At 44.0% G+C, this 16,832-nt stretch overlaps 1 protein-coding gene across 4 annotated transcripts in view; it reads right to left on the bottom strand.

Moving 5' to 3' along the window:
* Window positions 1–305: 305 nt before the first annotated feature.
* ASTN2 (astrotactin 2) overlaps window positions 306–16,832 on the bottom strand; it is a 1,092,638-nt gene continuing 1,076,111 nt past the window's right edge. For all 4 annotated transcript variants that reach the window (XM_055128058.1, XM_055128127.1, XM_055128183.1 and 1 more), the window contains one exon: window positions 306–1,167. In XM_055128058.1, coding sequence (XP_054984033.1) covers window positions 930–1,167 — 238 coding nt within the window. In that variant the 3' untranslated portion in view covers window positions 306–929. The remainder of the gene's footprint in view (window positions 1,168–16,832) is intronic.

The following is a 16,832-nucleotide window of genomic DNA, read 5'->3' as shown; positions in this document are numbered from 1 at the left end:
GAGAAACATCTCAGCATCTCTCCAGGTTGTCCCATGATCCAGACATGAGTTCAAGCATCTCTGCTGTCCACTTGCTCTGCCTACCACCACCAATTGCATGCCCATCATTTCTGCTGGACTGTACATTCCCAGAAGGCAGGAAGATGTTATGTCTTTGGTTATATGCCTGGTGCTGAGTATACCATCAATAAATCCTTGTTAAGTGAATAAATGAAGGCGCACACACACACACACACACACACACACACACACACACACACATGTCCCTCACCCCAACAGTAAGAAACACTACCCAAGAAAGCAGCTAGAGAGACGATAGGAATTTTTTAATGCATGAAATTCCTGCCAGGTCTCTGTGTAGACCGACAGGTAGCAGGAAGAGGCAGGGGTCCTGTGAACTCAACAGGATCTTGGGAAAGAAAAACAAAAAGTCCTAAAGACCCAAGCTTCCTCGCTGCAACATTCCTTGGGGGGGAGTGATGCTTGGGGGAGGGGGTGCTCCTTCCTGATGTCCAAGAGGTGAGAGAGTCTCCATCAGTTCCCCACCGGGGCTCCAGGGTAGGAAAGAAGCTGTGCACGGCAGGAGGAAGGATTAAGAGGAAAGGCCGCTTGGTCTCCTGCCTTGGGATTGCTCACCATCCATGAGAAAAAAGTTTAAAAAGGAGAGGCTTTGAAAGAGTCAAATAATAGCTTAGAAGGAAAAAAAATATAATAAAAGAGATAAGAGGGAGAAAGAAAGTAATCCAGTGATTACAAAGTTCTCTGTTGGCTATCCACAAGAGAAAGTGTTTGCTTTGGCCTTGCTGGTGGGCCTTGGCGGCTGGCCCCTCCTCAGCTGCCCCCCAGCCCACCCAGGCCCCAGGGTCTGCGAGCGTCCTGCACTCCCTCCCTTGGAGGGTCTCTGTGCTCTCGGAGGGTGGTACCTTCCCTCACCGGCCCTTGGACTCCCCGTACGTGTTCCGGGCCATGGACACCATCTTCTCCTCGCAGGTGATTCGGGTGTCCTTGAGGATGCTGTACCACACCATGCCCGCTGGCCGCACCTCCTCGCTGCGACAGAACAGGTAGGGCACGGTGTCCACCCGGCTCTGGATGTGGGCGCTTCGCAGGAGACTGGAACAGTGTCCACTCACCCTCTCCAGCCGCCGTAGAATCAGGTGGGCCTTCCTGAAAGGGAGGAGGAGACAGCAGTGAGGGGGAGGGTCAGAGCCGTGGCAGGCCCCAGGGGAAGGAGTGGAGGGGCAAGGGAATCCGCTTAGGCCTTGAAGATGTGAGGGGGTGTGACTTCTTGGGAACTGTCCGTGTCCAAGCCATTCCTGGACTGCCTGTGACCTCTCAAACAGCTCTTCAGAAATTCCCTTACAGATGGTCCTCTCCAAATTGGGCAACAGATGAGGGAGGTGGGGTAGAAAGGTATCAACTTCCACCTAGCACTTCTTTTCAATTGACTGAAATTTCTGTGGTTTACAATTGAGTAAAGATGGCACATAATTATTCCAATGCCGCACCCATCACGAGTGTACTCAAATCTTTCCACCAAGGACCCCAACTCCTTTCCTTCTCACTCCCCAACAGCAACCCAATTGCTTTCCCACTATGTTGTCTCTGGATCTTCAAGTCTCACTCTACTTAGCCCTTCTGCCTCACAGAGCGTCCAGAGGGTTTTGCCTTTGCCCACCAGATGTTTGGGCCACACTCTGCAGTACTGAGGGGCTACTCCTGGCCCTGTGCTCAGAAGTGACTCCTTGTCATGTGGACGCTTGATGGGTCTACTTTATTTTTTAATTTTTTTTTAATTTTATTGAATCAAAAGTTACAAAGTTTTAAGGTTTAAGTCTCAGTCATATAATGATCAACCCCCATCCCTTCACCAGTGCCCCTGTTTCCCCACCAAGAACCCCAATATATCCCCCTCTCCCCACATGCAACTGAGTGGCCATTGATCTTCACTTTATTCTCTCTATACTTTGGATACATTCAACATTTCAACAGAGAGCTGACAATTATTATTTGGAATTTCCCCCCAACAATCAAACATGCTGAAAAGGCATCACTTGATAGTTTGTTTTCCATGGCTGATAATGAAGATTATAGGAGCTCGGCCGAGTGGTTTTGGATTTCTGTTGTTTTAGCTCAGTTTACAGTCTAGATGCATTTCTATAAGTCTCTGGGGTGCCAAAATGGGTTAGTAGACCTCCTGGAGCAGAGGGGCCGTGTCGTGTGCGGCTGCTCTGGATCCCATCTGGGCCGAGGGCATGCCAGTAACACCCCCATCCCATGATCTCTTGCGCGCCACGTCACTACAAAGCGAGTACCTCTGGGTTGTGAGTCCTAGAAAATGGCGGACGCCACATGGGCGCTGGTGCTGCTGCCGCTGCTATCTTTCATTAATGGGTCTACTTTACATACATTTGAAAATTGTTACTTAAATCTTCTCAACAGCCCTGAGCATACTCACTTTCTTTCCCATTCATTTTTGAGGGGTGTGATCCTCCAAGCCTCAGAAAGGGACAGCAAGTGACCTGAATCATGCTCACGTGGATTTGGATCTTCAGGATCTGACCCAAACACCCTCCTAACTGGCTGCTCTTGGAGAGTCTCAATTCTCTCTGGCTTTTCTCTCTGTCATCAAGGGGTCTTCTCGGTGCTTCCTTTGATTAAAGCCTGAATCCGTGTAATACCCCACAAGAAAATTCCTCTGCCTCCTCCCTTGTCAGCTCTACGAGGGTGATGCTGATCTTCCCTTAATCCTCTGGCTATGATTAACTATGAGAAAGACCCAAAAAGTCGGTTCCAGGGGAGGTTCCCCAGAAATGACAGCTGCTCTCATGAAGAATGGCTCAGATGTTTCCGAGCCACAGTCACCCTGACACTGGTTAGAGCTAGAGTCTCTGTGCCCTGCGGTGACCATCAGTAGGAGAATCCCGCCAGCCCATTATCCAACACCACAGAGTCCCCAAGGGCCGCTGCTGGTCACAGAGACATTGAGAGCTAGCACAGAGCATGGGGATCCCTTTGTCCAGGGTTTCTCAACAGCAGTGCTTTTGACATGGGGCCCACATGAGTCTTTGTTGGGAGGCTTGTCTTACAGCAAGTTGTTGAGAAGCTTCCCTGGGGCCTCTGCCCACCAGATGCCCACTGTACTCCCTGCCTCAGTCAGGACAATCAAATTGTCTCCAGACACTGCCGAATAATGGCCTCAGGGAGCCCAATAACCCATTTGAGCACCACTGACTTAGTTTGACCTCCTCCTTGAGTTTAAGATGTGGAAACGGAGGCTGATTTAGCAGGGCTGGAGGGAGGCCCTTTGGCCTGGTCCCACCCCTGCGCAACCTCAAGCGCAGGTTTGCACGTTTCCAGAGGGACTCCACATATTTCTCTCCGCTAGCTTATCTTGGAGATGCTCAGGGATTCCAAATATCGCAAAGTGCCTTCTCTTGCCGTCCCCTCTGTGCCCCCATGAGACCCCAGGAGGGCAGGCATTTTTATGACAACAGACCCCACAAATGGGAGACTGTGTGAAGCACCTGTGTGGCAGTTGGAGGAGGGCCGAGCTTGCGGGTGTATGTTTTGTGGGCGTGATTTATGAGGTGCCATTCAAAAAGTCCTCTGTATAGTTTACCGTTTGGGTGGAATATTTCCTGAGGTGCCAAGAATTCACAGCTTCGTAATCGCACTGGAGTCACTGCTGGTGCTGTTGGTGCTACTCCACACATGGTTCTTTCTCCCCTTGGGCAGGCCCCTCCCTGAGAGGAGCCCAGGGAGCTGATTTCTCACACACTCCCTCCCTCCTTCCCTCAGCCCCATTTCTTTGATTCCTTACTCTGTTCCCGAACAGCTTTTCATCCAGTAGAAGTGGTGTCTCTGCGAGTATGGCTTCATTTGACATACAGGGATCCCGGGATGGGAAAAAGAAGAAGGGGAGGGGGTGGTGTCTGTGGTTGCTCGCCCAACTCACATGAGAGGGCAGGCTACAGAGATCGAATGGCAAGTGTGGTGTTTGGCTTGTAGGCTACCAACCTACAAGGTTCGTTTCCTGCATAACCTTCCCCCCACACACACACCTTCCCGTGCCATGGTCCTCTGAGCCTGCCGGGAGTGATCCCTGAGTGCAGAACCAGGAGTAAGTCCCGAGTACTGCCAGATGTGTCCCCCTGCCTCTGCCCCCAAACAAAAATAAAAACCAAGTGAGAGGGCAGAGCTTTTGACTCTTCAGTGCCAAAGACAAAAATGGAATCTTATACCATAGGTTCCATAGGTGACAACAATGGTGGAGGGAGGCCTGGGCACTGTGGGTAATCAGTGGGCACAGGAGTGGGATTGGGCCTATCAGGAAGGCTTCCTGCGAGAAGGGGAAGCCATGTTGCATCTCATCATTGAGTAGAAGGAATAGGAAGAGACAAGGTCAAAGGCATGACAGGCAGGTTAGAAGAAATGCAGAGAAAGAGCAAGCACAACAATTCTAAGAATTAGGGTGCCAGGGTGCAGAGGAGCACAGCAGTAAGCTGGGCAGGAGCATTTTACCCAGCTTCAAAACTGGGCATTGGAGGAAGAGAAGAATGGGGCCCTGCACAGCTCTAGGGCCTGACTGCTCAGGTACTAATCCCACTTCAAGCATATTAATCCCAGCTCAGGCAGGTACTAGCTCTGTAATAATGCGTCAAATTAAGCAGTTCAATCAGTTTTCTTACTTAGAAACTGCACCTCAGTTTCCTTACTTATAAAGTAGACCGATCAATGTATTGACCACAAAGGCTTGTTTTCGGAAAAAAAAAATTTAAAGTATGTGTCAATCAATCACTGTCACTGTCATCCTGATGTTCATTGATTTGGTCAAGCGGGCACCAGTAACATCTCTATTCGCCCCAGCCCTGCGATTTTAGCAGCCTCTCCTTACTCGTCTTTCCCAATGACTGCAGGCTCTTTCAGGGTCAGGAAAATGAGACCTGTTACTGTTACTGTATTTAGCATATCAAATAGTCCATGGGGAGCTTGCCAGGCTCTTCTGTGTAAGCAAGATACTCTCGGTAGCTTGCAAGGCTCTCCGAGAGGAACGGAGAATGTATATCAGAGAATACAAGCAAGTATGTTAAAACCAAATACATGTGTGCTGCTTTAGGCACATCAGTGGGCTAAACTAAAAGAGGTCACGCGCTTCTGGGAGCTTTGTTTTATATAGTGTCTGGATCTTGGCCATTGATGGGATTACATAGCTCCAGGGGCAGTTTCTGGGTGTGACTGCCAAGCTACTTTAAAATGGGGGGTCTGGGTGGAGGAGGCCCATGTTTCCAAATAATATTTTCTATTATTATTGTCTTCAAGGCCAGTGGGAAAGGGTTTATGTCTGAGTTTTTTAAGTAGTAGACTGATAGGACTGACAGGTACTGACTGTTTACTTGCAAACAGTCTTGCTGCCTGACGGAGAAATGAAGTAGGGTGTAAGGGGAAAAGACTGTCAGGAAGAGGTTGAGTTAGGGACACACCCACATCCTGGTATTAAGTGTTTCCCCTGGCACCTAGGAAGCTACTCACTCTCTGCTTCCTCACAAATTCAGTCCACCTCTTAGGGTTATGGTAAGGGAGAAATAAAATAGCCCCCGCAAAACTCGTACAAAAGTGCCTGATACATGTTAGAAAGCATCACCACCTCTCATCATTGTCATCATCATTAAAACCTTTTGTGTATTGGATTAAGCCTTGAGAATCTTGATATGTCAGCAATTAGGGACAGTCAGACTGGCACAATGAGTTAGGGGCAGAGTAATAGACTGGAGAACATGAAAAGAGCTTCAAGAGTATGCAACTAGTTTGGAGACTGATGTGCAACCTTGAGTTAGGCAACCTTGAGTTAGTTCTTCAATGAACAAACTTTTTTTTCTAAGCAGATGGGGAGTATAAGGAAAGCATGAATCCAAAATTAGACTAGAAAGAATATAAACCACCAACTGTTTGAAATGGTCAGTGAAAAGCATTTTTTTAAGGTCAAGAGCCCAATTTATTTGACCGAGATCAGATCTTTCAGGATCTTCTAAGCCATGATGTAGTATTTTATTTCTTGGGTAATAGAGGATCACTGTTTTATCCAGACAGCTATAAAAAAAAACTGCCATGAGTACAAAATGAGATTGGAAAGGGCAATCTCTCCAACATGCCTAAACATGATTTTTCTCCAAAGGCAAAGTTACAGTCATTTCCTCAGAGACAATCTTAGAACTCAGTCAGACCAGGCCTCCCTTTGAGTGGCTAAGGGGACACTCAAGTTTGGAGTCAGAAAATAATTTTCACAAAGGAACATCTTAAGTTAGTAACAAAGACCAAATTAGAATCAGGACCTATTGGTTCTGGAAACACAAATTCCAGTATTAGTCCCCCTCTAACAAATGTGGAGCTTGGAAAAGTTCTTCCATGCCACTAACTCTTACTTATCAAATCAAGAAAATGGGAATGGGAATGCTGGAAGTGACTGGGGGAGAAGAAACCTGAATAATATTCTTAGCTTTAATTAGAGTGTAAGTCAAAATCAAAGTAGCATGTTATAGCAGAAACAAAATTATGCAGGGGCTGCATAACCCACTGGGAACATATTCCATCTCCTCCCTGAGCTTTGGTTTTTTATTTATAAAATCGAATTGGGGAACACATATTTTGTAAGACAGAATAAATTAAATGACTGGCCTGAACACTGAGCACAGGGATCTGTACCTAATGAGCACTAAACAAATGTCAGCTTGCTAAATTATCCCCTGTTTCTCTTCCTCATACACAGTGTAGTGTCTGGGCACCTTGGCTTGCATTGAGATAGAAAAAAAAAAACACCATGAGAATTCAGATGTTACTGCCATGAAGAGAACTGGAGGTATTTGAATACGCTGGGGAACAGGAAGGGGAGTGAGGGTGCAATGGCGGGTGTACTGGGTCGTAAATCGTAGGCAAGAGAGATCTATAAATCAAAGGCTAGATCAGGCATGCGCCAAGCTTTCTTTGAAGGGAGAAATCATAGGTCAGAATGACCGTTCTCCTCAAGTGCCATAATTGGAAAGGAAATATTCCCCTTTTGAGACAGCACCCAATCAGCTGGGTACAAAGCAAAAGGTGGAGGAACACCACCCATATTATGAATAAGTATTTTTCATCACTGTATTAGCATGCCAGACTGGAGACAGATATGGCTTGTGAAGGAGTCAAAGGTTGGACTCAGATGCCCCCTGCTCTGGGAATTGTACAATCTTGGACCAACCATTCTCATCTCAGAATCACTGTTATTCCATTAGCTGTGGACACTGTATTAGACAGAGATCTTGCTTCTGAGGGCAATTTGGGACAGAGAAAAAGTGTGAGTTAGAAAACATTCCTATTGGACTCTCTCCCTCATTCTTGCCTTTTGGAATTGAGCTTACATGTCTGTGTTTGAGGGCAAGACACAGTCATAAAATATAACAAGGTAGGGGTGGACATGGAGGAGATGACACGCTACTCTAGAACAGAGAAAAGGACAGGAAGTAATGAATCATTCACAGGGTCCTTGTCAGCCTACATCTGCAGAAACCACATCACTTTTGGTCAGTGGGGCAAATGCAGAGAAACTGCAGTCAAATGAGAAGCCAAAAGCTAAAGATCGTCTCTGAAGGAAGTCTTCTGAGCGAGTGGCAGTGGTGGGAGTGGAACCTGTCTCCTGAAGCAAAGATTTAGGCAGATGGTTATGTAGTTCTAATAACTGAAGGCAAGCTGGGGGTGAGGACAGATAATAGAGTCAAATCAGACTCGTTTTCATACCTGCTAGAAGCCAGAACCCTACACAGACTCTTCTTCCACGTGGTCTTCACCATCAGTCTAGTTTCCTACTTCAATCCCCATTGTCAGTTGGTAGACAAGGACCCCAGGTGGAGCAGAGGGTTTGGCCAGGGTTAACTGATTATAAGGAAAGTATCTCACATCACTGAAAAACAGCCAAGGGCCATAGATTAAACTACTCAAAAACTAGCAGAAGGTGTATTTTGAATAGAAAACCAACAACAATAACAATCCTTGTACTTAGAATACTGCAACTGTTGAACCGGTCCTCCCATATTTCCACTGGTCACCCTCCACACCCACCCATTGGAGGTGATCAAACAAATTATGGTTTATATGACCCAGGGATACCTCTTTTTGGATCTACTCTCAAAACATAAAACTGTGAATTTGATATATGCACACCTACAATCACCACAGCACTTAGTACAATAGCCAAGATAAACAAATAACCCAAATGCCCAACTACAGATGGATGGATCAGACATTTTGGCATATACGTATACATAAAAAGGAATACTAAACAACTCTAAGAAAGGAGAAAATCATGCAACTTGCCATGAACTAGATGGGACTAGAGGATACCATGCTGAATGAAGTCATCCAGAGGGAAGGCAATGGATTCAGAAGGATCTCTCTCATAGGTGGGGCTTAAAGATACCCAGCAAGATAGCAAGAAAGGGCCAGAAGCAACATAATGGGAGAACTAATCCACATAACTGAGTTAGGGTTGATGGGATGGGAGGGCATTGAGGACCGTGAGGGAGGAAGGGGGATACCTGGTGATGGGTGTGGTGTTGGAATTATGTATACCAAAAATCAGCATTAACAGGATCATAAATCATAGTATCTCCATAAAAAATTTAAAAATAAGTGATGGTTTAAGAAAGTATTTGCTGCTGTGTTCCAGTTGCTATAACCAAACACCACAGACTGATGCGGCTTTCAGACAACTGATGGTTTTTGGGTTTTTTTTCCCCCAAGGCTCTGGGAGGTTGGAAGACAAAGATTGGGGTAGGAGCAGATTCAGAAAGGTTCTTGAGGAGGGCTGGATTGCAGGCTCATAGCTGGCATTTTCTTGTGTGCCCACACATGATGGAAGGTGAAAAAGAGCTCCCTTTATCAGAGAACTGATCCCATTTGTAAAGGGGTCAGTGCTCTTCCACCTCATGATCTAGTCACCTGGCAGAGGCTGCACCACCTCATATGACTGATTTGTTACATGTGAACGGGGTGGAAGGGATGCACACATTCGGAGCAGAGCACTGTTTAGCAGTCCTGGTGTTTGGAGTTATTCTTTGTTGTTTCTGTTGGTCTTTAATGTAAAAAATGCTAAACACTTTTGTGGCTTCCCAAGTGGTACTTAGTAAGCCCTGGGACCATACCCAGTGATACTTGGCCAACCAGACCGGTGGTTCAATTCAAGGGCTTGAGGATGAGATGTTGCCTAGGGGTCAGGGTGCTAGAGAACATTAGGACCACCCAAGGGATGCTCAGGAGTTTATAGGACCACACCCAGCAATGCTCAGAGGCCACAGTGTTAAAAAATGAAATGGATGAGCATGTACCATAAATCCTGTACTATCTCCCAGGTTCCTGATTGTTTTTAGTATAACAGGAATTAGGGGCTTTAATCCACAGGGAAATGCAACCTGATAAATGTCTGATGTGTCGTTGTCAAACAGAACCTAAATCTGGGGGAGCGGAGCACCAAGTGCTTCAAGGAGTCTCTCTATTCATTCTGCAAAGTTAAGCAGAAGGTGTTGGGATGCAAACGGCTCAGAAAGCTGGTGTGTACGCTTTGCATGCAGGAGATCTGGGTTCAATTCCCACTGCAGGGTCCCCCCCTCCCCCGCCCCAGCACCACCAAGAACCCTGGGCATGGAGCAAACAGAAATTACTCTGTACTGCCTGGAATGTCTCCTGAGTTTAGACTCTGAGTGTGTAGACCCTTGAGTGTGTTTTCCCTTAGCATTACCAGGAATGAGCCTCCGAGTACAGAACTAAGCACCACCCCCTGAGTACTAGCAGATCTGTTCCCAATTATCACCAAACTTGTTTCCCCTTTTTTTGTGGCTGAAGGGCTTGCCTTACTCCAGGAGAAAAATTCTTTTTTGCATGCTCCCCAGGTCATGCCCATTATCTTGGGTTACAACCCTTTGTAATGGACAGCTGCTTTGAGGTTAGAAGACAGTGTTTCCAACTTGGACTCTTATAAAGGAGTAATCTCAGATAATTTACTTAACTGATTCTCTGTAGCTTAATAATCCAAACCAGTTGTTCAGGAAATGCAAGGAGAGGGAGACAATTGAATGGGACAAGAATAGGTGCTCACACAATATTTCCCCACCTCCTTGCTGGACAATGCAGCGCCCCCTGTTGCTCAGTTCCTGACTGTGCAAGAAGGAATCAGAAAGAAAAATTAATTTGGACAGAAGAAATACTCAAAACTCAAACCACAGGGGTTGAAGAAGGGGATGGAATGTTGCAAGAGCATCATGAGGACCTGAGGAAATAATCAAGTCAGAGGCAACACATTTATACAAAGGTTGGGAGGGTAACAAGGAGGGTAGATGAAATCCAGTTGCTTTGTAATAGAAGGTGACATAAGCATATAAGAGCTTGGCTTAAGGGTCCTTCAAAAAGACAGTATTCGTAGAGGCTGTTGGAAAGATCTCAAAGGACTGAGGCACATGTTTGATTGCAAGTTTGATCTACCGCACCGCACTTATTTCTAGGCCCCAGAGCAGTGTGGGATGTGGTACTGGTGATCCCCAGTCTTGCTAAACCTAAACAACTTCATCATTGGGCCTGAGCATTGACCCAATGCAGTAGACTGAGAAATTCCTGGAGTGGACCCAGGTTCTCTGAGCATTTCTCTGAGCCCCTGTGCCCCCCCACTATGTTTAGATGAATATTCACTGGGAAATTCTGCACTGTTGTGTGTAAAGATGCAGGTAACAAAGTTGTTACAAACAATATATAAAGGCAACTAATGAAACAGGAGATGTTTGTTAAACATAGCAGAGCTGATGAAAATGAAGCTACATTTGTAGAGACAGACTTCTACCTAACCTGGCCTTGGTTTCCCTCAGTATAAGCCTATCCAAGTCACATCCAGTCTAGTAACTGAAAATGTCTGAGCACTCAACGATTTTATCTCTGAGGTAAGTTATGTCATTCAGAGGTACACATTTCACTTTTCATTTACACACACTTTCATCTTCCAGAATGTGTCCCCTGAATGCTATAGAAAGAAACGATTACTTTTATAATGGAATTCAATAAAAGTATTTTTGTCTTTAAAACATGCACATTCATACATATATTATAAGCTGGCTGATGAATATGTACAATAAAGGCATGGTTTTATGGCTTTCTGGTCGTTCACCAGAGGTTACTTTCTGAATAAATCCACATTGCATTTGGCCTCACACCATTCCCACTAAGCAGAAAGGCTCTTCGTTCAAGTACTAACACCTGGTTACATATTCTTCAACAGCAAGTCCAAAGTGTGATTTGTAAGGTGACCAGTGAAAATGTTTATATTCGGCATTGTATTCTCCTTGTTCTCTCACAAGAGCTTCCAAGAGTTTATTCCTGAATGGATGGAAAGAATGACTTGAATCTCAACCAGGCCCCAAATTATTTCAGTCTGGAACCAACAAAGACTTCCAGGTAATAACAAACTCAGTGGCTTTACAACCACTGAGGAAAATAATCTATGGGATACTCACACAGAGTTAGTGTCTTTCTTTGTATATGTTCATGCAAAGGCAATTCCAATTATGATAATGCCATTGATTTAATAACAGGCTCTCAAGGGAAGAAAGAATACCACACTGTATGTGTGCATCCAATGTGAACTCTCCATACAGACTTCAGAAATATGCAGGCATGGGGAAAACAAACTTTACATCTGAGATGATAGGACCTGGCCTCAGAACCCTTATTGTGGCTTTGTTTCTAGTGCCCCTGAGAGTTTATCCAGAACACCTAAAGGACAATAACATAATATTCTGAAAGGATGTTCAGTCATCCAGGTCTTGCTCATTTTCACCAGGGATACAGCTACCTTAGGACACAGATTTTTGCCAATTCTTTTCAGACAGCAAAGGCATCTTATGGGAAGAAAGATTCTAAGGTAGGATACCTTACATGTATATAACATTCTAACTCAATGTGACCACTGTTCTGTAGCACTATTCTCCTGGTTTTCATCAATTTGCTCGAGCGGGCACCAGTAATGTCTCCATTGTGAGACTTGTCGATACTGTTTTTGGCATATTGAATACGCCACGGGTAGCTTGCCAGGCTCTGCCATGCGGGCGAGATATTTTCGGTAGCTTGCCAGGTTCTCCGAGAGGGGTGGAGGAATTGAACCCGGGTTGGACACTTACAAGGCAAACGCCCTACCGCTGTGCTATCGCTCCAGTCCACATTATCTCAAATTTTAAAAGAGGAATGTTTGTTTTCTTCCATTTTCAAATGAACACAAATAAAGCAACTTACAGCCCACTCCATAAATAAAATATATATATTTTTAAATGTGTGTGTGGTAGGGGGTGGGGGCAGGGTAGAAAATAAAGATCCAAGCTAAACCAAGCTCATGATGATTTCTGTGTTCTATTAGCAATGTCTGCCATGGAAGCAAGTGAGGCTGACATCGTAAATATGCCATTCCTCGTCTAGACAGATCAATTCTACTGAAACAAAATATCTTCAAGGGCTTGCTCTCTTCTCCCTACTCTATAATTTTAGCCAAAAATAACTGAGAGGATTTAGAAGCCCAAGAGTGGTCAAGGATGTTCTGACTTGAGCAAGTTCTGGCCCCTGGCCACCCATGAGCTCAGTTTTTCAAGTCTCCTAATAGGAACCGTATGGCTGGGACAGCTGGGTGTCAGCAGGCCATCTCTGAGCAGCTGTTTGCAGTAACCTGTGGTTGCCATGGGAACCAGGCTATGGAGGACACTGGCCTGGGAGATTTACTAGGCAGAGGTAAGAGACACCCTTTTGTCCCTAAGTTTTATGGGTGGATGTAAACTTTATTATTAGATCCAGGGAGCAGTAGAGAACATTTTGGGGTTTTGGAGATTACAAATCAAGAAAATCATAATGAGTTCACCCCATGATATCAGGGTTATCCTGAGGGAAACTCCCATTGCCCTAGACACCCTACCCTAGGAGTCTTGGGAATAGGAAGTGCTGGCTTAGAAGTAAAATGTGGTTCCTGGAGGGCCTCTTCGTTGGTCACTAAGCGCTTCAGGGCTTGTTGCTTCCTTGACTTCCCAGTGGCGAGAGATTTGGGGAGTCCAGCTCTTTTCTCTAACAAACAAGTGCAGGGATAAGGGCAGAGTTTGTCTAAAGTTATCCAGAAATAGAATTTAATATTCTGTCACAGACCCCCAAATATACGACCACTTAATCTTTGACAAAAGAGCAAGAAATGCAAAGTGGAACAAGGAAAGCCTCTTCAACAAGTGGTGCTGGGAAAACTGGATAGCTACCTGCAAAAACATGAACTCTGACCTCTGTCTAATGCCAGGCACAAAAATCAGGTCAAAGTGGATTAACAACCTCAATATCAGCCATGAATCCATAAGGTACATAGAGGAAAATGTAGGCAGAACTCTCCATGACATTGAAGCTAAAACCATCTTTAAGGATGAAATACAACTGACCATGCAAGTGGAAGCAAACATAAACAAATATTTATAAAGTTAAGAAGCTTCTGCACTTCAAAAGAAAATGATCACAATACAGAAAGAGCCCACAGAATGGGAAAGAATACCCAATATCCATCTGATAAGAGATTAATATCCAGGATATACAAGACACAAGTAGAATTGTACAAGAAAAAACCTCCAACCCCATCAAAAAATGGGGAGAATAAATGAACAGAAGTTTCTTCAAAAAAGAAATACAAATGGCCAAAAGGCACATGAAAAAATGCTCCACATTGCTAGTCATCAGGGAGATGCAAATAAAAACAACAATGAGATATCATCTCACGCCACAGAGACTGGCACACATTCAAAAGAATAAAAGCAACCAGTGCTGGCATGGATGTGGGGTAAAAGGGATGCTCTTTCACTGTTGTTTGGGAATGCTGACTGGTTCAGCCTTTCTGAAAAACAATATGGACAGTCCTTCAAAAACTAGAAATTGAGCTTCCATATGACCATGCAATACCACTTCTGAGAATATATTCCAAGGTTGCAAAAAAGTACAGTAGAAATGACATCTGTACCTATACATTCATTGCAGTACTATTCACAATAGCCAAAATCTGGAAACAACCCATGTGACCTAAAACAGATGACTGGTTAAAGAAACTTTGGTACATGTACACAATGGAATACTATGCAGCTGTTAGGAGAGATGAAGTCATGAAATTTGCTTATAAATGGATAGCCTGAGAGTATCATGCTAAGTGATATGAGTCAGAAAGAGAGGGACAGATATGGAAGGACTGTACTCATTTGTGGAGTATAAAATAACATAACATGAGGCTGCCACCCAAGGACAGTAGAGACAAGGGCCAGGAGGATTGTGCCATAGCTGGAAGACTGCTTCATGAGTGGAGGGGAGAAGGCAGATGGAATAGAGAAGGGATCACTAGGAAAATGATGGCTGGAGGAATTGGTCAGAATAGTGTGCTGAAATTAGATAATAGACCAAACATGATAACCTCTCAGTGTGTCTATTGCAAACCATAATGCCCCAAAGTAGAGAGAGAGTATGGGTAATATTGTCTGCAATGGAGGCACGGGGAGGGTGGGGAAGGGGGGATATACCAGGGATATTGGTGGTGGGGAATGTGCACTGGTGGAGGGATGGGTGTTTGATCATTGTGTGATTGTAACCCAAACATGAAAGCTTGTAACTATCTCATGGTGATTCAATAAAAATTTTTAAAAATTTAATTAAAAAAATTATCCAGAAATTGGATGACAAAGTTGGGACATGAACTCCAGGCCTATGGCTCCAGGCAAGTGTCCTGCTCTCTCTCCTTTACACACTAATGTTCTGAAAACTTGTGAATGCCTGAGGGGCCTGGCACAGTCACCCCAGTTGTTCCTCTGCTTTGAACTCTATTGTGAATAAGTCAGATTTAGCATATATAGAAAAAAGTAGTTCTTTTTTTTAAGAAAAAAAAACGAATAGAGCTTCCATATGGTCCAGCAATCCCACTTTTTGGCATCTATTCCAAGAACACCAAATATAAATTCAAAAGATGCATGCATAACTATATTTTATATTTTATATAACTATATATAATTGCAGTACTTAGTAAAATAGCTAGGATGTGGAAGAACTCAAATATTCAATGACAGATGGATGGATACAAAAATTGTGGTACATGTACACAATGGAATGCTATGCAGCTGTAAAAGATAAAACCCTGCAGCTTACTACAATTTGGATGGAACTGGAGAGAACCATATTAAGTGAAGTCAGGAAGAAGGACAAATACTGGATGATCTCACTCACCTGCAGTATACAGAGAAACAAAATAAAGGAATAGGAATTATGGAATTAAGACAACCAATCTGTTCACCTTGAATTACAAAACTGAGATTACCAAACAGGGTGCGGGAGGGTTGAGAGGAAATGAAGTGGTAGATTAGAGGTGACATAGGGACAGTGGTGAAAGGTACTGGGCACTTTGGTGGTGGTGAGATATGGGGACTATACATCAAGACCATACATGTCTACACTAATGGAAACATGCTGTCTTAACTACAACAATAAAGATGTAAAAACCCTATTGTAAATAATGCCATGATGAATGCAGGTGGCTTATATCTTTGAGGATTAATGTTTTATATTCCTGGGTATATGCCCAGAGGCAAATCTCTGAGTTATGTGGAAGTTCTATTATTATTTTTCTGCATGCTAAGTAAAGTGAGTCAGAAAGATAAAAAAAAAAACAAATACTGGAATCATTTCACTCATAAGCAGAGTATAAAGAAACAGAATAAGGGATGAGATGTTATATAATGGAAATAAATTCTGAGATAAGATCAGTAAAATTGTGAACTGAGAGTTCCAAGGGTGTGGCTGGGGAGTGAGAAGGGGCTTTGGGATAATAGTTGGGAATTCTGTCACGCTGGTGGGGACATGATGTAGCAAGACTGCAAGTATAAAACAATATCAAATATTGTTTGATACTTGTTTGATTATAATACCTTGGTACAAACATATTTGGAATAAAAAATAATCCAAAGAGTTGATACTCTGGTGATAGATGTGGGGAAGCACTAATATCAAAGTATAACATGAAACAATAATATAACAGTATTGTAAATCATAGTACCTGATGAAAAAAAACAGAACTGGAAAAAAGAAATTAAAAATTAAATCACTCCACTTGACTTTTGGGAGGAAGAACAAAGTACTATACAGGATTTCCAACAGTCATGATCTGAAGCTCTCCAGAATTGTGTTCTTTCTTTCCTTCTTCATCTTCCAGTTACTCACTACTCCCACCCTCTCTTCTCTTTCCAATGATTGTTCCTTGGCATGAGAGCACCCTACCCTTTCCACTTCAGCTTTTGGATCAAAAAATAAACTTCACTTTCTTTACGTGGGTTTCTTCCTTGAGCTCCAAGTCTGCATCTAGAACCCTAAGGCTCAATTTATGCTCCTAGGACTAAGGACAATAGTATCCGTCAGGAACTAGTCAGAAAGGTGGAACTCTGGATGTATTTTAGACCATGAAGTCAACGGGAATTTGAACCACACCCCTGGGTGATTCTTCCATACATTAGAGTTGAAGAAGTGCTGCTCTAAGATACACTGCCTACTGTCTTCTTTTTTACAACACGCTCCTTATAACATGCTTTACTGCAGCTATCTGGTGATTTGTGTTCAATTCACAAGATGCTGACGCTAGTAAAGGCAAGCATCTATCTTCTTCACTTGTGCTCTTCAAGCTATACCCCAGGGCCTGGCCTATGGCATGCACAACCAATGAAGAAATCACTCAATAAATGAATGAACCAAGACCACCTTTGATGCAAGTGAAAGTTAATTCT

Source organism: Sorex araneus, chromosome 1, assembly GCF_027595985.1.
Source record: "Sorex araneus isolate mSorAra2 chromosome 1, mSorAra2.pri, whole genome shotgun sequence".
Lineage (NCBI taxonomy): Eukaryota > Metazoa > Chordata > Mammalia > Eulipotyphla > Soricidae > Sorex > Sorex araneus.
Note: the sequence above shows the minus strand (reverse complement) of the source record. Positions and strands in the feature narration are given on the sequence as shown.